The 23,003-nt window shown below is 36.0% G+C and overlaps 2 protein-coding genes across 2 annotated transcripts; one reads left to right on the forward strand and one right to left on the reverse strand.

The window, feature by feature from the left end:
* The first annotated feature begins 4,124 nt into the window (after positions 1-4,124).
* LOC136257977 (uncharacterized) lies at positions 4,125-5,356 on the forward strand. The gene is made up of 2 exons (XM_066051278.1): positions 4,125-4,363; positions 4,463-5,356. Exons 1-2 carry the CDS (start codon positions 4,157-4,159, stop codon positions 5,162-5,164), a joined length of 909 nt encoding a protein of 302 aa, XP_065907350.1. The 5' UTR covers positions 4,125-4,156; the 3' UTR covers positions 5,165-5,356.
* Positions 5,357-13,129: 7,773 nt separating this feature from the next.
* Positions 13,130-21,214, reverse strand: LOC136258430 (solute carrier family 35 member F1-like). The gene is made up of 7 exons (XM_066051746.1): positions 21,028-21,214; positions 19,134-19,434; positions 17,039-17,189; positions 15,380-15,539; positions 14,869-14,921; positions 14,085-14,239; positions 13,130-13,523 (listed from the first exon to the last, which is right to left on the reverse strand). The coding sequence occupies exons 1-7, from the start codon at positions 21,057-21,059 to the stop codon at positions 13,254-13,256; spliced, it is 1,122 nt and encodes a 373-aa protein (XP_065907818.1). The 5' UTR covers positions 21,060-21,214; the 3' UTR covers positions 13,130-13,253.
* Between the last annotated feature and the right edge of the window lie 1,789 nt (positions 21,215-23,003).

A 23,003-nucleotide genomic window follows, 5' to 3' on the forward strand; every position in this document is an offset into this window, starting at 1 on the left:
TTAATATAACCTGCAACTATAATATAGTTATGCCATTGAGTACTATTATACTGTGGGATCTTGTGTCAAAATGTACAAGTAATTTAAAAGTCTTTATATGATTCACCACTATCAGATATGCACCAACTACTGGTATACCTCAACCATCTGAATATCATTACCAAAATGAAAGCTTATGGTCAGATATAGCATACTGTTCTGAAAAGCACAGTTGCTGTGCACAAGGTGAAGCGCCATATTTCTTAAGGGACATCTCAGACAGCAGCTGCGTTGATACTGACCCAATTGAAGTAAGAATTTACACCAATGAAGGCTGGGAAGATGAAGGGATAGTCATGCTGGCTCATGCGACCATTGTGGTTAAGTGAAAGCAGATAATATGCAGATCACGACGCTGAGTATCTCTGACTTTTAGTGATTTTATAGTAGCAGTAGAATATGTATAGTTGTATTTCTTCTCAGAGTGTTTTTACAACATTCAAATGCAATATTTTACGTATATTTCAATAATGCTCACAGCGTAATCATATATGGCACAATGTAATTATTTGGACTGGGCATGTTAACTTGACACAGCAAAAGCATTTGGCAGCTGAACTAATTACATTGACAGGTTTGATTTTCTTCACCTAAAATTTCAGTATCAAATCATCTTGAAGCCCTTTAATGTCACATTGTTGGTTTGATCTTCATTCTCGCACAACTTAAACATTGCAAACTATACTCTGAGATTGCTAGCTGATATTTAATGTACTGTATAATATACTCACCTGTGATTTGAGGTACGTGACAATAATGAGTGTCATGCCTATATGCAGGCTAATATCCTACAGTGGGCACCAGTATGATCGATCACTCACTCTGGCAGTTATTTCTGGTTTTTGTGTGCCTAATCAGTATAAAATTACAGTTGAAAAGCATATAATCAGTATAAAATTACAGTTGAAAAGCATATAATCCTGCTCTACCAGTAGGATTTATATACCAGCTTTACTACATATTAACATTCATGAACAACTAATTTATTGGTAGTACAACTAGTGGAATGGTTCAGTTAGCCACTAATTTATTACTGTGTACAAATACCTACTCATGTATGTGATTACTATGCAATATTGTATCAAAATGTACAAGCAATTTACTGCAGGTCTGTATATAATTCACCACCATCAGACATGTACATAGCTAGTTACTGTATAAAGTAATTGTAATATTCCAAGAAACATGTACGTAATTGTTAATAGTGCTAGTAGTTTGATTAATAATATTATTGTTATACAATATTGTGTTGAATTGTGCATGTAAATTAAGTCCATACCAAAAAACAGTTATGCAAACTCAAAACTAGTTTGGCTTTCTAAAGACAATGCAAGTTTTAAAAATCAAATTGAAGGTGGCAACCAAATGGCTGCAGTGATATGTTAATGTGAGAATTACAGCATCACCATGTTAATTTTGATGCTATATATACAGTAGTCAATTATAAAACAGATATCCTTAGGAATACTTAATACCAGCATACCTAGCTACATACATAGTATGCTTAAAGAATATCTTAATTTCACAAGTATGTATATGTGACTAGATTTGTGAAAAGGTACCTTTTCCACACATCTTACATATCATAAGTGTTGACTTAATTCTTATAATAATTAAGTTGCTCTTTACATCAAAATGCAGCCAGATACTATAGCTGCACTCATGAAAAATTTCAGATGATTATATGCAATGATTGAAGAGTATGAAGCTGTAAAGTTTTAAAAATGGGTCAAATTTTGTGTGTGAAAAAGGTACTTTTTTGCAAATCCAGTCACATATATAGGCCACCTTCCATCCTGTATTTGTCAGACAGAATGTTACCTGTAGGTATAACTGCTGTACACCCTATACAGTACTGTATTATGTACTTCAGTACATCATGTATTGTGGAATATGTGATATTCTAGCAAAATCATACTATATAGAGCTAAAGGTGCAGAGGGCAAGCATCACTATGTACATTGCGATCGGTATCCTACAGAAACCATATCTTGTAGCTATTATAGATATGCACACACAACAAAATTAGCATACGTATGTCTAATTGCAGTAGTCATGATCCAGCTGAAAAATCCCTATAAGAGTTGTTATTGTTGACACTACCATAATGAAAGCCGTACTATTTTATGTACTTCACTAGCATCATGTATTTTGGTAATATTCTATATAGCAAAACCATAGAGCTAAAGGTGTGGAGGTATCATTGCCCACCAAACCACTCATCATATGCCCATCGAGCATATCCACCAAATTTGGTGTGCATATAGGTCAAACATGGCTTGCATGAGCTTGCATATATACATATAACAAAATTAAATTGTCAGTGGTATGCAGATACGTTGTGTATGATTGTGTGCGTATATGTGCTATTGCGTAGATCGATTGTGAGAAAGCTAGCACTGTACAAAGAAAATAAAATTTGTAGATTACAAAAGACTGCACTGGTTTACTATCACTATAACAGACATTATATGGAACCCAAAGTGAACAGATAGCATTTTGTGATTAATTTTGACTTATGTATTCACTAATATACACCATAATGTTGCCATAGCTATAGTAGCCAATTTGTACCAGTCACATTCATGACAAGCTAAACAATCTTCTTGTTGCTCTTGTAACAGCTGTTATTGATATTACAAATATGAAATTGCTTGTTTATTTATTTATTAACACTTTACAATGACCAGCACTGAAGGTCTGACAGCAACATGCGCTGCAGCCTTAGGATTACCTAACCTAATTTCAAGGACTTAGACTTAATGACTTGACTTAGTGACTGATACGTTGTAGCAGAAAAGGGGCCAAAGTAAGGAGTCATCATGTATTAGCAGTTACACGTTCTAAGAATTAAGTATATGGCGTAACAATTACTCTGCGATTACAATGCTATTATTATTATATACATGTTATCTGGCATGTACCATATCATTGTATATAGCTATTATAGATATGCACACATTTTAGTTGTATACATATTCCATCTCAGAGTGTTTTTACAACATTCAAATGTAGAAGCTACTTTACATATATTTCAATGATGTATATAGCTTTTATGTGGCACAATTTAATTATTTGGACTGGGCATGCTAACTTGATACAGCAAAAGTGTTTGGCACTAAAATAAGCTTGGCTTTTTATAAGGTTTGATTTTCTTCACCTAAAATTTTAGTATCAACTTAATTACACATTGAAGCCCTTTAATGTCACATTTTTAATTGATTTTCATTCTTGCACAACATAAGCATTACACAACTATTGCAACTTACAGACAACTTGAGATTCCAGCTGATATTCAGTATACGGTATAAGAGTGGTTTGAGGCACATGACACTAATGAGTGTTGCCTATAAGCAGGCTAATAGCCAAATTAGTATATGTCTAATTGTCTACATCTACAGTAGTCATGCATGATCCAGCAGAAAACTCCATGTTGGATCAGAGGAGCCATATGACATGCGATTATATATGCAAGCATTGTTCCAACATATATGGTTTCAGGGGAAAGCATTGTACTAAGAAGGCTTGTAAGGGTCCTGGGATACACTGGTAATGGATATATACAACACATCCTTTAAAATATTAGGAGGTGTCGATACTGAATTAGTGCAACATGTGGTTCAACATTCTTGAGATCAAGAGGAGTGTGATCAACCTCCTCTGATATTGAATATATAAAAGCACAGTACCCCATCTGTGTATACCAGTGCATGACTAATATATACAGTTGCTTACAGTAAGAGTACAACTATATATTAGCTTTTTATGTTAAGGACGTCACATCACATATAGCTGTGACAAGTGAAGTAAAAGCAATAATACTGTAAACATTGATCAGGTTTCAAATTCATAATTGAAGCAGTATTAGAAATAATTTTTGCAATTACATTTTATAATTTTGTGGGTTTGTTTGGTGATGTTTATACATAATAGTTATCATGTGTGTATCTTTGGACTATCATTCAGAAATCATAAAACTGTCACATAGTTTAAGTATTCGGTATTATGAAGACCTACAACGGTATCCATAATTAAATATTTGTGGTCACACAAGTTTATTATAAAGTTGTCCATTACATGCAAATTCAGCTCAATTGAAGTGATCAGTTGGTGAAAAATGAATGCTGTTTACTTTCTTAACATACTGATGGCCACAATGGTGATTGGAAGATCAATCATCCTCAGTAAAGATACTGATTGTAGAGTGGGTTATACTAAAGATTGTCCAGGAAAATCTTGCAGTGACATTTATCAAAGGAATTCGGAAACTCGTGGTTTCGTAGGTTACTTCTGGGTCCAGACTAATGAAGGGGACATCATTCAGGTAACATTGTATTCAAGAATTATTAGTTTTGTACATGGCGAGTATACATAATAGTGCATGAGTGTTTTATACAAGTTATAATTGTGATATACTTTATAGGAATTCTGTTTTATGAATTCTCAATGTGGAATGACTGGAGGATGGACAGTCGTTGTTAATGCTCATTCTTACAAATGCCCAAAAGATTGGCAACGATTTGTCATACCTGGTACTAATTACAAAGCAGCATGCAAACCACCTTCTGATGATGCTGGTTGTTACTCTGCAATGTTCCCGACCAGGATACACTTCAAGTACATCTGTGGAGTGGTAGATGCTTATACAAAAGGAACCCCAGATGCTTTCTCGCAAAGACCCATGGATTCAATAAATCAACCCTATCTTGATGGTATCTCTATTACTTATGGTACTTCTGACAAACGTAGACATGTCTGGTCATATGCTGTAGGCTACAGTAGTGAGGATAGTGCTGCTGATCCTAAAGGAAACTGTCCTTGTGCTGCTTATCCTGGACCAAAGCCTCCCAGCTTTGTACGAGATGATTACTACTGTAATTCACCAACTACTGGTATACCTCAACCATCTGAATATCATTACCAAAATGAAAGCTTATGGTCAGATATAGCATACTGTTCTGAAAAGCACAGTTGCTGTGCACAAGGTGAAGCGCCATATTTCTTAAGGGACATCCCAGACAGCAGCCGTGTTGATACTGACCCAATTGAAGTGAGAATTTGCACCGATGAAGGCTGGGAAGATGAAGGGATCATGCTGGCTGGTGCGACCATCATGGTTATGTGAAAGCAGATTATGCAGATCACGACGCTGAGTATCTCTGACTTTTAGTGATTTTATAGTAGCAGTAGAATATGTTTAGTTGTATTAGTTGTATTCCTTCTCAGAATGTTTTTACAACATTCAAATGTAGTATTTTACATATATTTCAATAGTCCTCACAGCATAATTATATAATTATGGCACAATGTAATTATTTGGACTGGGCATGTTAACTTGACACAGCAAAAGCATTTGGCAGCTGAACTAATTACATTGACAGGTTTGATTTTCTTCACCTAAAATTTCAGTATCAAATTAACTTGAAGCCCTTTAATGTCACATTGTTGGTTTGATCTTCATTCTTGCACAACAACATTGCAAACTATACTCTGAGATTGCTAGCTGATATTTAATGTACTGTATAATATACTTACCTGTGATTTGAGGTACGTGACAGTAATGAGTGTCGTGCCTATATGCAGGCTAATAGCCCACAGTGGGCACCAGTATGATTGATCACCCAGTTATGTCTGGTTTTTGTGTGCCCAATCAGTATAAAATTACAGTTGAAAAGCATATAATCCTGTTCTACCAGTAAGAATTATATACCAGCTTTACTACATATTAACCTTCATGAACAACTAATTTATTGGTAGTACAACTAGTGGAATGGTTCAGTTAGCCACTAATTTATTACTGTGTACAAATACCTACTCATGTATGTGATTACTATGCAATATTGTATCAAAATGTACAAGCAATTTACAGGTCTGTATAAATATAATTCACCACCATCAGACATGTACACAGCTAGTTACTGTATAAAGTAATTATCATATTCCAAGAAACATGTACATAGTTGTTAATAGTTTGATTCAGTAATAATTGCTATACAATATTGCATTGAATTGTGCATGTAATTATGTCCAAAACAAAAACAACCATGAAAATTCAAAAACTGGTTTGGTTTTCAAAAGACAATGCAAGTTTTTAAACTCAAATTGAAAGTGGCAACCAAATACAGCATCACCATGTTGTTAATAAAAATTTGATGCTACAGTACATGGTCAGTTATAAAACAGATAGCTTTTAACAACCAGCATACTTAGCTATATCGTATGCTTTAAGAATATCTATTAATTTCACAAGCGTATAGGCCAACTTGCATCCTGTATTTGTCAGACAGAATGTTGCCTATAGATATAACTACTGTACACCCCAGGCAGTACTATTTTATGTACTTCACTATCATCATGTATTGTGGTAATATTCTATATAGCAAAACCATAGAGCTAAAGGTGCAGAGGTATCATTGCGCACCAAACCACTCATTATAATGGGCCCATCAAGCATATCCACCAAATTTGGTGTGCATATAGGTCAAACATGCATGAGCTGTGCAAGCCTGCATATATTATACACATAACACATTTAAACTGTCTGTGGTATGTATATATACTTTGTGTATGATTGTGTGTGCTATTGCGTAGATCAATTGTGAGAAAGCTGTAAAAAGAAAAGAAAATTTGTAGATTACAAAAGACTGCACTGGTTTACAATCACTATTACAGACAATATATGGAACCCAAAGTGAACAGATAGCATTTTGTGATTAATTTTGACTTATGTTTTCATTAATATACACCATAATGTTGCCATAGCTAGTAGCCAATTTGTACCAGTCACATTCAAGCTACTTGTTGCTCTTGTAACAGCTGTTGTTGACATGAAATTGCTTGTCATCTCATGTAAAATTCTTTATTAGCAAGTATACGTTCTTTGGAATTAAGTATATGGCATAACAATTACTCTGTGATGGCCTGTCCAGCTTAGCCCCCCCGTCAAAAAATCCTGGATCCACCCCTGATGGTACATGTCAGATAATATGCATATAATATAGCATTGTAATCTGGACATAGGTAACTAGCCAGACATTAGAAGATACCAGGTCTTCTCACAAGGCCCTAGTGGTAAGATTCATGTAGTATCCATGATCAAATTAGCTATTTGGAATAATGACTACATTAGTGTGCAAAGCATGCCAGCCTAGGGGGGTCTGGGGGAATGCCCCCCCAGGAAAGTTTTGAAAATAATGCCCTCTAAAGGTGAATCTGAGAATATTTTTAGCAGTTTTTCAGTGGAGAATAATGGAATTTCAGTTTATCAAAACACTTTTACTTTTCCATTAAATCAAGACTGACAGCGATATGGATTGAGTAGCTATCATGCATGCATGATAATCTTTTCATTTGTAGCTACCAAGCATTTAGATATAGCTAGCTATATACCATAATGCTCAGCTCCTCTTCAATAGCCTCAACTGTCTATCTTACTGATAAAAATAATGTTGTTGGACCCCACTGGAAGGTTGGAGTATAGATTATTTCACACATCATGAAGTTGGAAGAATTGTGGAAAATGCTTACCCCAGCTTCATCATCAACAAATCCAAGGCAGACTCTCCTCTTATTTTATGTAACGCTAGACTATCATTTTCTAAAGACCATCTGGGATTCATCAACATTGGGTGATTATGACTACAAACTACACAAGTTTGACTGTGATGATTTTGCAGTCTGCATGAAGGATGCTGTTTCTAAATACTCCCATGATCAAGCAAAGCTAGAGAATAGGAGAAGCCTTTGTGTGGAAGAAACATGTATAGCTAAACAGAGGCAGAAACATGCATAGCTAAGTAGTAGTGGTGTTGAACATCACAATTATTAGTATGCATGCTCCTTTAGCCTAGTGACACTTTGTTATCCTTAACACCAATAGAGTGTACTAAAAAGCAGAATGCAGTAAAGGGTACTAGTAGCTATTAGCTAGTCCACTGGCAATCCTTAGCAAAGTGCAACTATATTTGCATTTATGGGGTTTCTGAATTTGCTGTTCTGATAGTCAACTTATTTCTAGATCTGCCAGGTTACGAAGATTGATCTATAGCTAATGAATACCAGCACCATAACCCACAGCATGGGGTCATATCAGAAGGTAACTGATACAGATTTTACATTCACAGACAAAAGTGCTATAGCTGCCTTATAAACTTGTAAAATACCAAGACTGCTGTAACAGTTTACTAAATGGCTGAGTTGGTAACTACATATTATACTGAAGCTGATAACTCTAACCAATTAAACCAACTAACACTTTTGAATCATAAAATAAATTCATTTTAAAAATAAAACCACACTAATCACCTCTTATAGCCATAGTGGAAAACATTGCTAATTATCAAAATAAAAACAAACCCCACAATTACAACTTTTGTAACTAAAGATGCAACCCACAATCGAAATCGTTTCTTGAAGAACTCTTGAGGAAAAGGAAGCTATACTCTCCTGGAACAGAGTTGAACACAATACGTATAGTTACATAGACATTATTTGTGTTGGTAGTGATGCATAGTTCCTGAATTAAATCTGCTTTTGATACACATAGAAGGTTTAGGGTTTTATTGGCCAAGTACTAACTTGGAAAGGAAAGCGGGGCTACAGCCCCTTAGCCTTCCCCCCCCCTAAATCCGCCCCTGTACCATATCATTGTATGTAGCTATTATAGATATGCACACATTTTAGTTGTATACATATTCCATCTCAGAGTGTTTTTACAACATTCAAATGTAGTACTTTACGTATATTTCAATTATGTAGCTTATATGGCACAATGTAATTATTTGGACTAGGCATGCTAACTTGATACAGCGAATGCATTTGGCAGCTGAAATAACCTTGGTTTTTTATCAGGTTTGATTTTCTTCACCTAAAATTTCAGTATCAACTTAAGTACACATTGAAGCCCTTTAATGTCACATTGTTGGTTTGATTTTCATTCTTGCACAACGTAAACATTGCAAACTATTGCAACTTACAGACAATTTGAGGTTTTCAGCTGATATTCAATATACTGTATAATATATATTATACTGTATAAGATACTCACCTGTGGTTTGAGGTACATGACACTAATGAGTGTTGCCTATATGTAGGCTAATAGCCAAATTAGTATATGTCTAATTGTCTACATCTACAGTAGTCATGCATGATCTAGCTGAAAACTCCATATTGGATCAGAGGAGCCATATGACATGCAATTATATATGCAAGCATTGTTCCAACTTATGGTTCCAGGGGAAAGCATTGTACTGAGAAGGCTTGTAAGGGTCCTGGGATGCACTGGTAATGGATATATACAACACATCCTTTACAATATTAGGTGTTGATGCTGAATTAGTGCAACATTGTCATATATGTGACCCAGTCTGAGAAAACCAGTCTTATCGCACATGTCAGCAGATTCGATTTTTCACCCAGGACACAAAGCTACATGAATAAACTATCAGTCTGTATTAATTTTAGTAATTGTCATATTCCAAGAAGCATGTACATATTTGATTAATTGCTATACAATATTTTGTTGAATCACACACATCCATAACAAAACAGCCAAGTTGTTAAAACTGGTATGGCTTTCAAAAGGCAAGCTTTTAAAATTAATTTAAAGGTGGCAACTAAATGGCTGCATCAATGAATTATGAGTTTTCATAGTGGAGAGAAATGAAAGGTGGTATTCCACAAGGGAATGCATTGGGACCATTGTTATATTCTTAATTTACATGAATGATTTATCATTGCAGATTTAAGATGGACTGTAGGCGCAATAATCTGATGATAGCTACAACATTAATTTGTAGTGGTTCTAACCCCACTTTTGTGGCTGCTTCCATGAATGAACAGTTGCAGCTGCTGCAAGATAAAATTGAACATAACAAAAATATGGTGTTATGTACATGTGCATGGTTTAAAGTTGGCTCTAAAAACTCATCAGAGTATCAATGTGTCTTAATAAATGATACAACACTGATAAATAAAATATTTAGGTGTTATCTTTGATTATAAGTGATCGTGGTCCCACCATGTATCCTCAGAAAATGTCCTACTATCTCTTCCTTATCAGCATTACCTAAATTCATACCTTTTAAAGCTACTGTTAGACTCGTTAGTTCTTTCCCACCTGCAATATGCCCTCCATTACCCCAGCAATCAGCTCAGCAGCTGGAACATATTCAGAACAGGGCTGTATGGATAGGTAAACAACTATTAAAGTTTGATCATGTGTCACAGTACTTTTCTGAAGTCAATTGGTTGCCATTTAGGAAGTTTATTCAATTTCAGGCTACTTGCTTAATGCATTATCAATATCATCATTCTAAATGCATTCCATTGTCACCTCCAATTAAATTTGCAATTGGTTGTTGTCATTCTTGATATGACACCAGTGTGACAAAAAATATTATTTTTCTAACCCTGAGAGATTTCACCTCACCTGCTCTCAAAAATACTTCCATTCTAGAGCTTCCCATTGGTGGAATGCTACACCATTCACTTTTCATTCGATCATCAAGGATCTCCATTACCAGCAATTCTGTCATGATCACCATTCTTATTTACCTAATGATTGGTGATATGGCTTGTAATAGTTAATTATTTGTTTTTGTATTTAATTACCTACGTAGTTTTTTATTGTGCCTATATGTCTTGTTTTGTATTTTGTGACTGTACGTGTTGTTACCACTCCTGCAAGGAAGAATGGCTTAGCCGATTGTGAGGAGTTAAAACAATAAATCAAATCAAATCAAATCATTGACAAGCGTGTTAAAATTAAGAGCTATGGTATCACCTTCATTGCTTAGAGGTTCTTAGTTTACTAATTTGTTAAGATGCTTTACTGTAGTTGTACCCAGTTATACTGATAGAGTAAAATGTCAGTAACTTTAAGTATATGGAATATAATTGTTTTACTAAGTTTTAAACTCTCAGTAAAACATCAGTGAATGCAGGTTTACTGAAAACTACTATAATAACAAACAATTAACTGTTCCACATACTGGGGCAGTGCTTACTATTCATAAAATTTGATGCTACTATTGTAATATAAAATAGATAGCCTCAGAAATACTTAGCCAGATTGGGTAAGCATATATACTTAGCTAGTATGTGTACTATGTTTGCTTAAAGAACATCTATTAATTTTACAAGCATATAGGTCTACTTATATACCTTAATTGTATGTTACTGTAGGAGCATAGTACACCCCAGATAGTACAGCTTATATGCTCTTTAATAGCTATTTATATGATTGGATTTGTGAAAAGGTATATTTACCTTTCCAAACATTCTACATGCTAGCAAACAAAATTATGTAACAGTTGACTATTATACATAATATTACTCTGTGACTAACTGCAGCTGTATATTACCTGTGTATCTGACATGAACAATGTTACACACAAACATGTATGCACAGTACACTTACACACCACACACAGATAATTATAAGGTATATTTAGTTAATTGTATTTGTTGTGTGTATTTGCAATTACGCTTATACAGTTCCTGCATGCATAGCCTATCAACACCAAATTTGGTGTACATACTCAATGGACATATGATGAGGTAATTATACCTGTACAGACTTTAATTCTCTGCCAATTAAAATGTACAGTGCCTTCCGCACCTTTAGCTATATAAGTGAGTAAAGTGCATTATGTTATCACCTCAACACATGATGTGACCAGATTTGGGGAAAAGGTAGCTACCTTTTTCACACACAAAATTTGGCCTATGCATTTTTTGAACTTTGATTCAGTGACTTTTTATCATTGCATATGAAATTCTTCATGAATGCAGCTAAAATATGTGACTACATTTTGAAACTAAGACCAAATTAATTGTCTAATTTACATAAGATGACAATCAATTCCTTATTGGCAATGTCAATAACAATAGCAGCTGTCACAAAAGCAACATGATTTCTACTGAGCAAGACCATAACTAGTACTACTTCATTACGGTGTATTAATGATCACAATTAATCACAAAGCACTATGTGTTCACTTTGGGTTCATAATAGTTAAGCAAAGCTAAATAAACCACCGCAGTCTTATGCAATCTATTAAACAGATATGTACGCGTAACAAAATTTATGTCTATTCCAGTAATGATCAGTAGATAGCTAGTTAAAACTTCCTTGAACATTTCATCATCAAATATGACGGTCATTATTATGATTGGAGAGCAATTGGGAGTGAATAAGCATATATCCAACTTTGAAGAAGTGAAAAATGTATTAGGTAGTCAATTAGTGTCAAGCCAAAACTCGGTGAAACTCTTTTTATAAACTACATGCAATACTATGCCACAAGTAACACTCATTTATGCTGTTGAACTTGCCTTTATCAAGTAGTACCGGTAGTTACTCACAAAACATACAATTGAACATGTAGAAAATAATTACAATTACTTTTTAACTACTGTGCAATATACAATTATGCACTATCCTACAATTTACTAGGCATAAATATTAAGTATATCAATTGTTCAAAATTGTCACAGATGGTGCTATACATGATCCCCACTATAAATTTGTTATTTCATTTAAAATTGCAGATTTCATTGTTTGGCCCTTCCAATTATATTTTTACAACATCCAAATAAGTTTTAAAATTCTTTCCTGACTGTTGAGAGTATATCCACTGCTGTCAGTATCTGTAAGACCAAATAATAGTAGTACCTTTCTTAGATGGAGGCTCTGCTAATTCACATTCTTTCCTACCCACGTATTTGTACTATCAGGAGCTCATAAGTGCTGCAAGGCACACTACTATAGACACCTACAGTGCAAACGGATGTGATGGGATGTTTTGCTTATCACAAACATGAGATTGTAACTCTAGTAGTACTCTCCACATGTGATAGACTTTAGTTATGGGACTACCATAACATTAGATACCTATTCTAGGTATTATTATTATTAGGTATATAATAATTGTAGTTATATGAATTTTCCCAGGCCTGATCACCTGCATTTTGGCCTACTCCCATTGCTAGCTCCTGATTAAATCTGCTCCTAAATGGCCCTACATTGCAAGAAGAACTACTATAACTTGGAGGTGGGGCGATTTGGTCAAATCTTTCCTGATGCATGTCTGGACTTTAGTTTCATAATAAATAAGTTACATATGATAAATAAATAAAGCCTACATAAATAATTCATCAAAAACAGTATGACATTGAAAAAATTAAATGATTAAGCTCTTCTGATCACTACGTTAGGTATCATCGTTGTCATTAATGTTTATTGCTTGATAATCAACATGATCACTGATCAATGGTTGATCATCAGCACCATCAATGAGTTGTACAACCTTGTCTTGTAGAGGACAACACCTCCACTCACAGAATAGTGAGTGTCCATAGTTGTACCAGTAGCCAATACTGAATACTGACTGGTCTGTACCTCCTTCAGGTGCAACCTTCACGTTATACATTACCAGGCCAACTAGAATAACTACCAGTCCTCCAATGTAGAATATTGAAAACTGTGTACAAAAGAGAACAGCAATGTTACACAAAAGGTACACATATACATACAGCATTTACTTTCCTAAACAAAACATATAGCTATAATAATTCTGTTAAATTAAATGCTATACTGAGTAGCGGTTGTCTTTGACTAGTGGCTGTGCCAAAACCACTTTTTGTAGCCTATACCACAAACAATAGTTGGTACAACTTATATATAATATGTTTGACAAATCAACACACAAACATATAAAGGACCTTTTTCTCCACACAGTACTTATTGATTAGAAATTATAAGCGCCTGTTCCTTCGCCCTCACAGCAATCATTAACCACATAGAAAATGGCAAGCAGAGTTTACTTTGAATCAATGCCTCAAGTCTTGTAATCAACAAATCACACTCTAATGTTGTTCTGGTATTGCCTATACAGTTCCAGTTTTACAACCTATAATTATACCTTTAGGATTATAGTTTTAGTTCCAAACCTTAGTATGGTCTTCATAGACAGTAGCTATAGCATTGCAGTATTTACTGGTACAGTTGGTATACTGAACACTGTATTGTATTATATACATACCTTATTATCAAAAATGAAGACAGCAAATAGGAGACTGTAAGCAATAGCTGTCAATAGTGATAAACTGGCCACCATCGATGATGATAGTAATATAGTGATAGGGACAAAGAAGTAGTAGCTGGTGTTACAAGCATGATAGCCAAGGAAGTACAGGACTGTGGAGGTATGCAAATAGATGATATTATATTGGTGGACATTATTGTATTTTGATAGAGTACTTTATATTGTATCAAGTAATATACACAGATACAGTTAGTCACAGTGACAATTTGCCATAATGGGCCGAGTATCATGAACAAATATACTTTGTTACACCTTTACACATGTACCATATATAAAGCCGAAAATGCGGGTCCTAAATTACAGCCTGGGGGTGCTACCTAAATGTAAGGTCATGTACGAGATTACAATGTCTTAAGTTAACAAGGCTTACTACAACTAATGAAACCCATTACTTGTCACAAGGTGGCTGTTACACAAGATAGTTCAGCTGTATCACGATTGGATTATAAGAAATAAATTCCCAGGCATCTGGCTATACGGATATACATGGTACAGCGTAGTCCTCTAATCAACCCTTAAGGATTAATACATAATTTGCCACACTATAAGAACTTTTTTTCGTTTTAATAATATGATTATGTGGACTGAACTCAAAATGGCAATGGCAAAGGTGCATTCATTCTTGCAAGTATATACGTATGAGACGTATCTAAGTACCAAGAAACTTTGAACACAGCATGGGTGTATTGTGTATTATGTACAGAGAGATACTGTGCCTTACCTGATTGCAAATCCCATTCCATTTCAACCAATTTCACCCGATCCAAAATACAACTAAAGATATAAAGATGCAAAGAAAAGCATCAAACTTGTCCTGTATATAAGTTTGTTTATGCATGTATAAAGTAGATCAAGGCAGAGGAAATGAGGGATGCCCCTTTTCACTTTTACTTCATATAATATGAGATACTCTAATAGAGTAGTCAGTCACTCTAATAAAAATAAAACAATCAATGACTGTAGTAGCTACTCAATTGACTTGTAATAATATAGTAAAAAATTACAATTCCAGAACTTTTGTAATCTGAAAAATATTCTCAGGAGTAAGTCCCCAGATCCTAAAGAAAAGACTTCCTCCAGAAATTGTTGTATTTGTGCTTCATGTAACATTCATTGCTAACGTTTCTTCCTCTACTTGTAGGCCTGAACCATCACCCTGAACCATATTCATTCAATAAGTTTTGTGTATGCTCATGCATGTACATACATACAGTTCATCTTATTAAACATACACTTGAATTCCTGTAATGATAGCTCCACTAAATGACAACATGGCCATAAAATCTAACACTGAAATTTCTCCCTTAATCATGAACTCTTCACCAACAGTAATAACAGCAACACAAAAACCTGCACCAATGCAAATCATATCTCCTATAAATGGATTCTTCCCTACAAAACAAATTATTATTATAATTATAATTATCACTCCTGCTTGTTAAATGTGATTGCCTTTGTAGATGCCATCGCTGGCAATGTATTTCAAGGTGCTGCAGGACTATGTACGTATTGTATTTAAAATTCTGAATTTTTGCTGTACATCAATATGAGAACTTAATTATTGGTCTCTCATCCCTTACTGTAATAATTTCTTATTACCACTTTAGTTTCTCATACTCCAATATACTCAAAATAGCAACGCAGGCAAGTGGATTGTTACTATTTTAACTCTTGGCTAGACAACCAAAAATGTAGTGTAGTATTCCTACAGTCTGCCCTAGCTAGATACTTGTTTAATGTCTGAATTCAGCCACCTACATACCCCAGTAATAACGTTTGTGTTACCTAAAAACAGTGTATGTAATTTGGACCACAAAATAATGTGCAACATGCAGGGAAGAGAATACAGGGTTAGTAGAATTCTAGGAAATGGAATGGGAATGGAAAGTGGGAACAATGAAAATGTCTGATAAAGGTCATCATGTTGATATAAAGGTTGGATTGTACAGACAACTTTGTAGCATTGTTGGATCCTTCCGCTAATTAAAAACTGTCAAAACACTCTAATAGAGCACTCAGCTGCACCAAAATGCTCTAATAGAGCAGTAAAGAATGTTTATTAACTATCCATCTATCCCAACAGGGCTGCATTGGAAGCCTTTGGATTGATGAACTAAAGCTGGTATCGATTAGGTACATAGACTATAGCTGAGTCATCATCACTGAAAGTTACAGTAGCTACTCCCTTGAAACAATTAATATTTTAAAATTGGAGATGAATAGGTTTCTAGTTAACTGACAGTGCCTGCTATAGATGTGGGAAGTTGTACCACCTCAGGAAAAAAGTCACAGGATGAGTATATGGCAGCTGCAGTATGTATGGGTGGCTCCAATGAGGAGACTAATAACATGTCCAGTCATGATGACTCTTCTTTCAGCTGGACAAGCATTACTGATGCATGCATACTCCCATTATGACTTCTTATCTGGAAGCAGGTGCAATTTCCAGCAGTTAACTAGAATAATTCATCAGTGTTTAATGTTTATAATTAATAGTCTATGATTTGAAACTTTCAAATGTTTTAAGGAGTAGTTTACTTTCAGTGTTTATGACTTATGGCTAGTCTCTACACCTAATCTATGCCAGCTACCTAAGTCCATCAATTCACAGGCTTTCAATGCAGACCCCTGGTGGTGAAACATTCTATTAGAGTTCTTTAAAGCAGGTGACTGCTCTATTAGAATGTTTCGATCATTTTAGTGAAAGAATCCAACAATACTGCAAATCCATCCTGCATACTGTTGACATGATGACCTTTTTATTGGTCATTCCCACTCCTGCTTTTCATTCTTGTCCCGCTACCACTTTTCTAGAATTCTACTTTACCCCAGAAAGGCCAGAATGCAAGCATACACATTTTTGTCTCATCTACAAGTGACACCTTACATACCTTCTTCACCATTGAGATCTTCCAATATCACTATGACTGTACCTGCAGAGCTGGTTAGCATTGCAGAATAGTGAATCAGTTTATATCTCGTCTTGATCATGAATAGTGAAAGAATGGCAACAAATATTGTGACAGAAACATTTGTGATAGCCTAAATCAAGAAAAATAGGAAAACAGCAACTGTATACATGTCTATTGTACAAAGCTAACTGTATAATATGGTGCATAGATACAATTCTCATATCATTTGATAATCTAAGTGCTGCTGTTCACATCCTATAGTTACATGTTGAAAACCTTTGATTAAAGCTGCATGGGTATGATAATTATAAGTGACATTCACACTATTCCAATATTTATGATAGATAGCTCATCCTGTTGTCAACAAAATGTATAGTCAATACGATAGCCACATTACAGCTGGTTATCCAAGCATGAGCACTGATACCATTATATTAGTCATATTATATACGTATGTATATATATATATATATATATATATATATATATCAGCCATGCATGCAAAGCTTCACTTATGCCATGTCAGGTTAGCTATCCACAAGCCATAATGTTTATGAACCATGATTTCTATGAACTATAACAAAAGTATTATCCTTCTTATTATAGAAGTTGTACATGAATAAAATACAACAACACAATGCAAAAGCCTCCAAGGGTGTAACTTTCATATGTGGAATTAGTGAAAGAAGTTCTGAAAGCTTTTTATGTTTATCCAATATGTACTTGTCAGAATTACGTATAATTATCATAATTACCAATCTGCTGCTATATAACTACTGTAGGCTGATATGCTTGCACAGTTACTTACAGAAATAACTGTTACAAATATTCTTTTCTAAGTTACTAGAAATGACAATCGCCACTGCAGATTGTCTTGATACCATAGCTGCTTAAAATATATATACATATATATGATGGTAAGCACAATAAATACTGCACTCGAATAGTGGAAACATTTGAGTAGTACACTTTCTGAATCAGAAATAATATATGGCAGCAGTGCTTAACCAAGTAAAAAATGCACATGGAAACTTATGTAGATGCACTCACATTGTATATATATACATAGATTAATTCACCTATGTTCCACAACCTGATGCAATTTCTCTTAAACTACAAAGAGCATTCAAACGTCCTGCACATCTCCACATAGGTCAATGTTGCAGAACTTGTGTACCAAGTTTCAGACTTACCAGAATACATTCTTTGTCTCAATGCAGCAGCCTTCCAAAGGTTTTCCCATTGATACGAAAAATCAAGAAAAATTTAATCCAGAGAAAATCTCTTTTGTAGGCCACATTTATACTTAATCAGCAGTTACATCACTTCAGATTGTAGGGCTACTCATTTACTTTCTAAAATATTTTTTTAATTGTGAGTTACACTGCAAAGAAAACATGCTATCACTGGAACAATAATCGGAATGGTATAAAATCAAAATTAATTGTGGCTAAAAGCATGTCACTACAAGTCACCAAATTGCTATATAACACCTACCAGACCTAAAATACCACTGTTGTACTGATAGAGTAGTACAATACTCTAATATAACAGTCACAGAAATTCTATTTAAAAGAGTCATAAACTATAACTTACATAATATTAAATACTTTTTATGCATGTATGTCGTATGTAAATACGTACGTATATACATACACACATACCTACAGCACTTGTGCTGTAAAGCCTTAATAAATAAACTAATGTGCATTTGGTTCTACAAGGGGTACTTTGAGATAATAAGTCACTCTCTAGAGTTCCTATGGATATATATACTTGAAATTTACAAGGAGAAAATATCCTGACCGCCTGGCAGACTCCTGTAAGCGTTCGAGCATTAATCAGATGGCTGCAGGCTCGAGGCTGCCCAGGTCCAGTCATGTATTTTTTCTCCTTTCTCCACCTTTTCAAAACATACTTTCCATAACAACTTTAAATTAAACACAGACCTTCAGCACTTGTGCTGTAAAGCCTTAATAAAATTTTTTTTTTAAATACCTACATACATGCACGCATGCACACACACGCACGCACACACGCACGCACATACATGCATAGTCTATTGTGTGAACACCTGATTGCTAGCCACAGAAGTGTACTTAAAAGCCAGTGTCTGTAGATATGTAGCATACACATCAGCTAGTCCAAGTATGATAAACTTCCACAAGTGTTGTTTGATCTTGTCCACAAAACCTGGTTTACAGGCTATGTATGGTCCAACAGTAGCACTCAGAATGTAGTAAGCTCCAGCAGTTAGTGTTGAGGAGATGTCTTTCCCAGTGTGGTTATCTAACAAGGTAGAAAACACTCCAAGGCCTGTCACTGTCACAGATATGGCTTGGCCACACAGCAGGATGAGTGCAAACTTCCTAGAACTAAAAGGTACATGTGTACAATATCTTCTATGACACAATTACATAAACCCTGATATTTGTAAATTATTGCAATCACCTTTTGCCAATCAAAAATGTAATAAAGATGCAGTCTTTAAATATTTTATTGAAATCATTTACAGTAATACAAACTTCATTCCAGTGAGATCTTAGTCATGATATCACACCTGTTTTCCAAAGGCTGCATGTTGGACAGTTCAGTGTGGTCTAGGCTTCAAGAAATCTCTACAATTATCAATCAAGGTATCCAGAAAACAAATTTAAAAATCACACTGTAGCAAAAAGTTGTCACTGATTGAGTATTAGCTAATTATTGTTTTTGCCGCCTTGGATGATAACTGTCAAAAAAAATTCCACATTGAAATCTCCACATTTGCCACACTTTGCTTTTAAAGCACTCCAGATTGTAGCATCAGATACGTTCTCATTGTATAGCTACCCAATTGTGGAATATAACAATGTCTTATGGGAACCTTCTTACACACTTGACAATAAAAAAAACAGTGTAAAGCAACTAGAAGTATCCCGTCTATCGGCAGCCATTTTCTGTACCATGACAGATTGAGACACCTAAACCTACCATCTCTACAACGAAGTGGTGGTTTGCCATTTAGCTAGCTATATCAAAATTAATTCTTAAGGACACAGTTACAATAATGGATCGATTTACCCCATCCACTTCAACTACAACAAGTAGTCACACAATGAAATTATTCAAGCTCCATACAAATTCATACATGTGCACATACAATGTAACACACCTGTGCATTATAATCTGTATTGATTGCTGCACAGTAATTCTAATTTTTATACTAACAGAGTAATTACTGATTGGAGCTCGTTACCCAAATCTATATTGTTGATTCTACCTCAGTAGCTAAGGCCACTTCAACTAAATCTTTTGTTTCTCGGGCCCGACCGACCCTATATTTTTCAACATAAAATAATTATGTTAATCACGTGATCACCTTGCAAAGAGTGATAACGCCACGAAGGAGTTGCAAATTTATCTTTAAGCTCTCAAAAAGTAAGTAACACTAAATATCTCAACATATAGCTGCCTACTCACAAGTGATACAGCAACCGTAATGTAGCTTAGCCACCGTTTGACTCGCAATATCACTCTTCAGCTAGCAAAATAGCCTATTTTTATTTTTATTTTACCGACCTACCGACCTTTATTTGGCTGAATTTCGCCCGAGAAACAAAAGATTTAGTTGAAGTGGCCTAAATTAATTGCTGCTGGACATGACACTAAAGAATTGTTTATTTGATTTTGTTAGTTTAGCTACATTTTTATAGGCCTAGTGGATGTACAGGTGCAAGCCTTTAGCTATCCCTATAATTACAATTATAATTTCAAAATGGTAAAAATTTCCAACCCACAATCGAAAAGTACTGAAATATCGTCGTTAAGTCAGCGGTCGAAGATTGAAGAAGGCCCTTAGCTCGGCCCTTAGTGACAGGTCAAAGCGAAGTTTCGGCGGGTCAAGACTTTGACCGCGATCGAAGATCAACCTACAGCGTGTACCCCCTTACGAAGACTAGCCTTGACCACTATACTGAACCGCTAACCTGATGAAGAAAGCAGTCCGGAAGATCTCCATGATCACTATCCGGTAGATGCTGATTGTAGCTATTTATGATCGTCTCACTGATCTCAGTTTCAATGCTAACAAATCATTTTAGCTACCAGAAGTCTAGTCTGGCACCGCCCACCCCTTCGCAAAAAGTCTGGTATCATCATTTCAAAAGGAATTCAATTAGACAGCGAACGTAATGCTTGTTACGTCACAAAAGATTGTGTTGCCAGGCGAATTCTGTGTGAACGTCATTGGCACGCATTAATTGGCTACCGCCGAATCCGGTCGGTAGCAATGATAAAGTATTTGCAGTATTTCTGAATCACCAGACCCTTACTTTTTTGTGAAGGGGCGGCCGGCGCCAGACTACCAGAAGTCATGCAGGGAGTGTTAAGTGGATACTAAATATATTGCTAGCTACACATGTATGGCATGCTTTGCCACAATTTACTAAATCTATGATGGTTAATTGACACAGATCAATCAGCATTGTGGCTATGTATGGGTGCATTCGGTGATAGCTATATTTGTAGCGTGGTAATATTAAAACATGCACCTCATGATCAATGTATTGTTGCTAAGGCTGTGCTGGTCATCCTGCGGGATGACATTCAGGAGGCAGCTGGTTCACACCAACTTTGTGCGGGGCAACTTTCTGGGGCGGAGGCTGCGGTTCATGCTGTCCGAAAGGTTTTTGAGGAAGGAAGCACTGAGGCTGTGTTGCTGGTGGACGCCTCGAATGCCTTTAACTCGCTGAACCGTTTGGTGGCTCTACACAACATCAGACAACTGTGCCCGCCACTTTCCACTATTCTGATCAATATTTATAGGTCTCCAGCCTCTTTGCTTGTTTCTGGGGAGGTTATTTTATCAGAGGAGGGTACTACACAGGGAGACCCACTAGCTATGCCTATGTATGCCCTTGCTACAGTGCCTTTAATCAATCAACTTCATGGGACAGTGGACCAGGTCTGGTATGCTGATGATGCTTGTGCTTGTGGCAGTATACAGGACTTGCTCATCTGGTGGAACCAGCTCTGTATTAAGGGACCTGCTTTTGGCTATTTTCTGAATGCTCCTAAAACTTGGTTAGTTTCTAAGGAAAGGTTCCATTCAATTGCTACTACTCTGTTCTCAGATACTGATGTTCAAATTACTTCTGCGGGCCGTCCCTACCTTGGGGCTGCCATTGGTTCAAACGCTTATGTCCAGGAATTTGTGAGGGACAAGGTTGTTGGTTGGTCAGCAGAGATTACACGGCTTGCCAAGTTCGCACAAGTTCAGCCGCATGCTGCTTATTCCGCTCTCACTCATGGCTTGTCAAGCCATTGGCTCTACCTTTGTTGCACTACTCCAAACATATCAGAGGCTTTACAACCCCTTGAGGACAACATCCGGCTGGTACTTATCCCTACTTTGATGGGTTGCTCTCCTCCAAATGACACAATCCGTAAATTATTTGCCCTTCCACCTCGATATGGTGGTTTGGGTATCATAAACCCAACTCTTATTGCAGCTGAGGAGTATTCAGCCTCGTGTCACATTACTGAGCCTCTTTCACAATTCATTCTGGACCGGGGTATCAATTCGGCTATTGTTAAAACAGAACAGCTATCTCGCAAGTCCGCAATCCGCAATTCCAAATCTTCCAACTATTCGGATAGATCTTCCAGTTTGCGTACCCACTTAGATCCCTCCTCTCAACGCGCTTTAGATCTAGCCTCAGCCAAAGGGGCCTCCAACTGGCTTACCACCCGGCCCCTACAGGAACATGGCTTTGCACTGCATAAGTCCGCGTTTTACGATGCCGTGGCACTACGTTATGGGTGGTCTCCTCAGCGGACTCCTGCTCACTGTGCATGTGGGACTTCCTTTTCAGTGGAGCATGCTTTATCCTGTCCCAAGGGTGGCTTACCTTCTATCCGACACAATGAGATCAGAGATCTAACTGCTACCCTGTTGACTGAA

The sequence above is a fragment of the Dysidea avara genome, chromosome 6 (genome assembly GCF_963678975.1).
Source record: "Dysidea avara chromosome 6, odDysAvar1.4, whole genome shotgun sequence".
In the NCBI taxonomy this organism is placed as follows: domain Eukaryota; kingdom Metazoa; phylum Porifera; class Demospongiae; order Dictyoceratida; family Dysideidae; genus Dysidea; species Dysidea avara.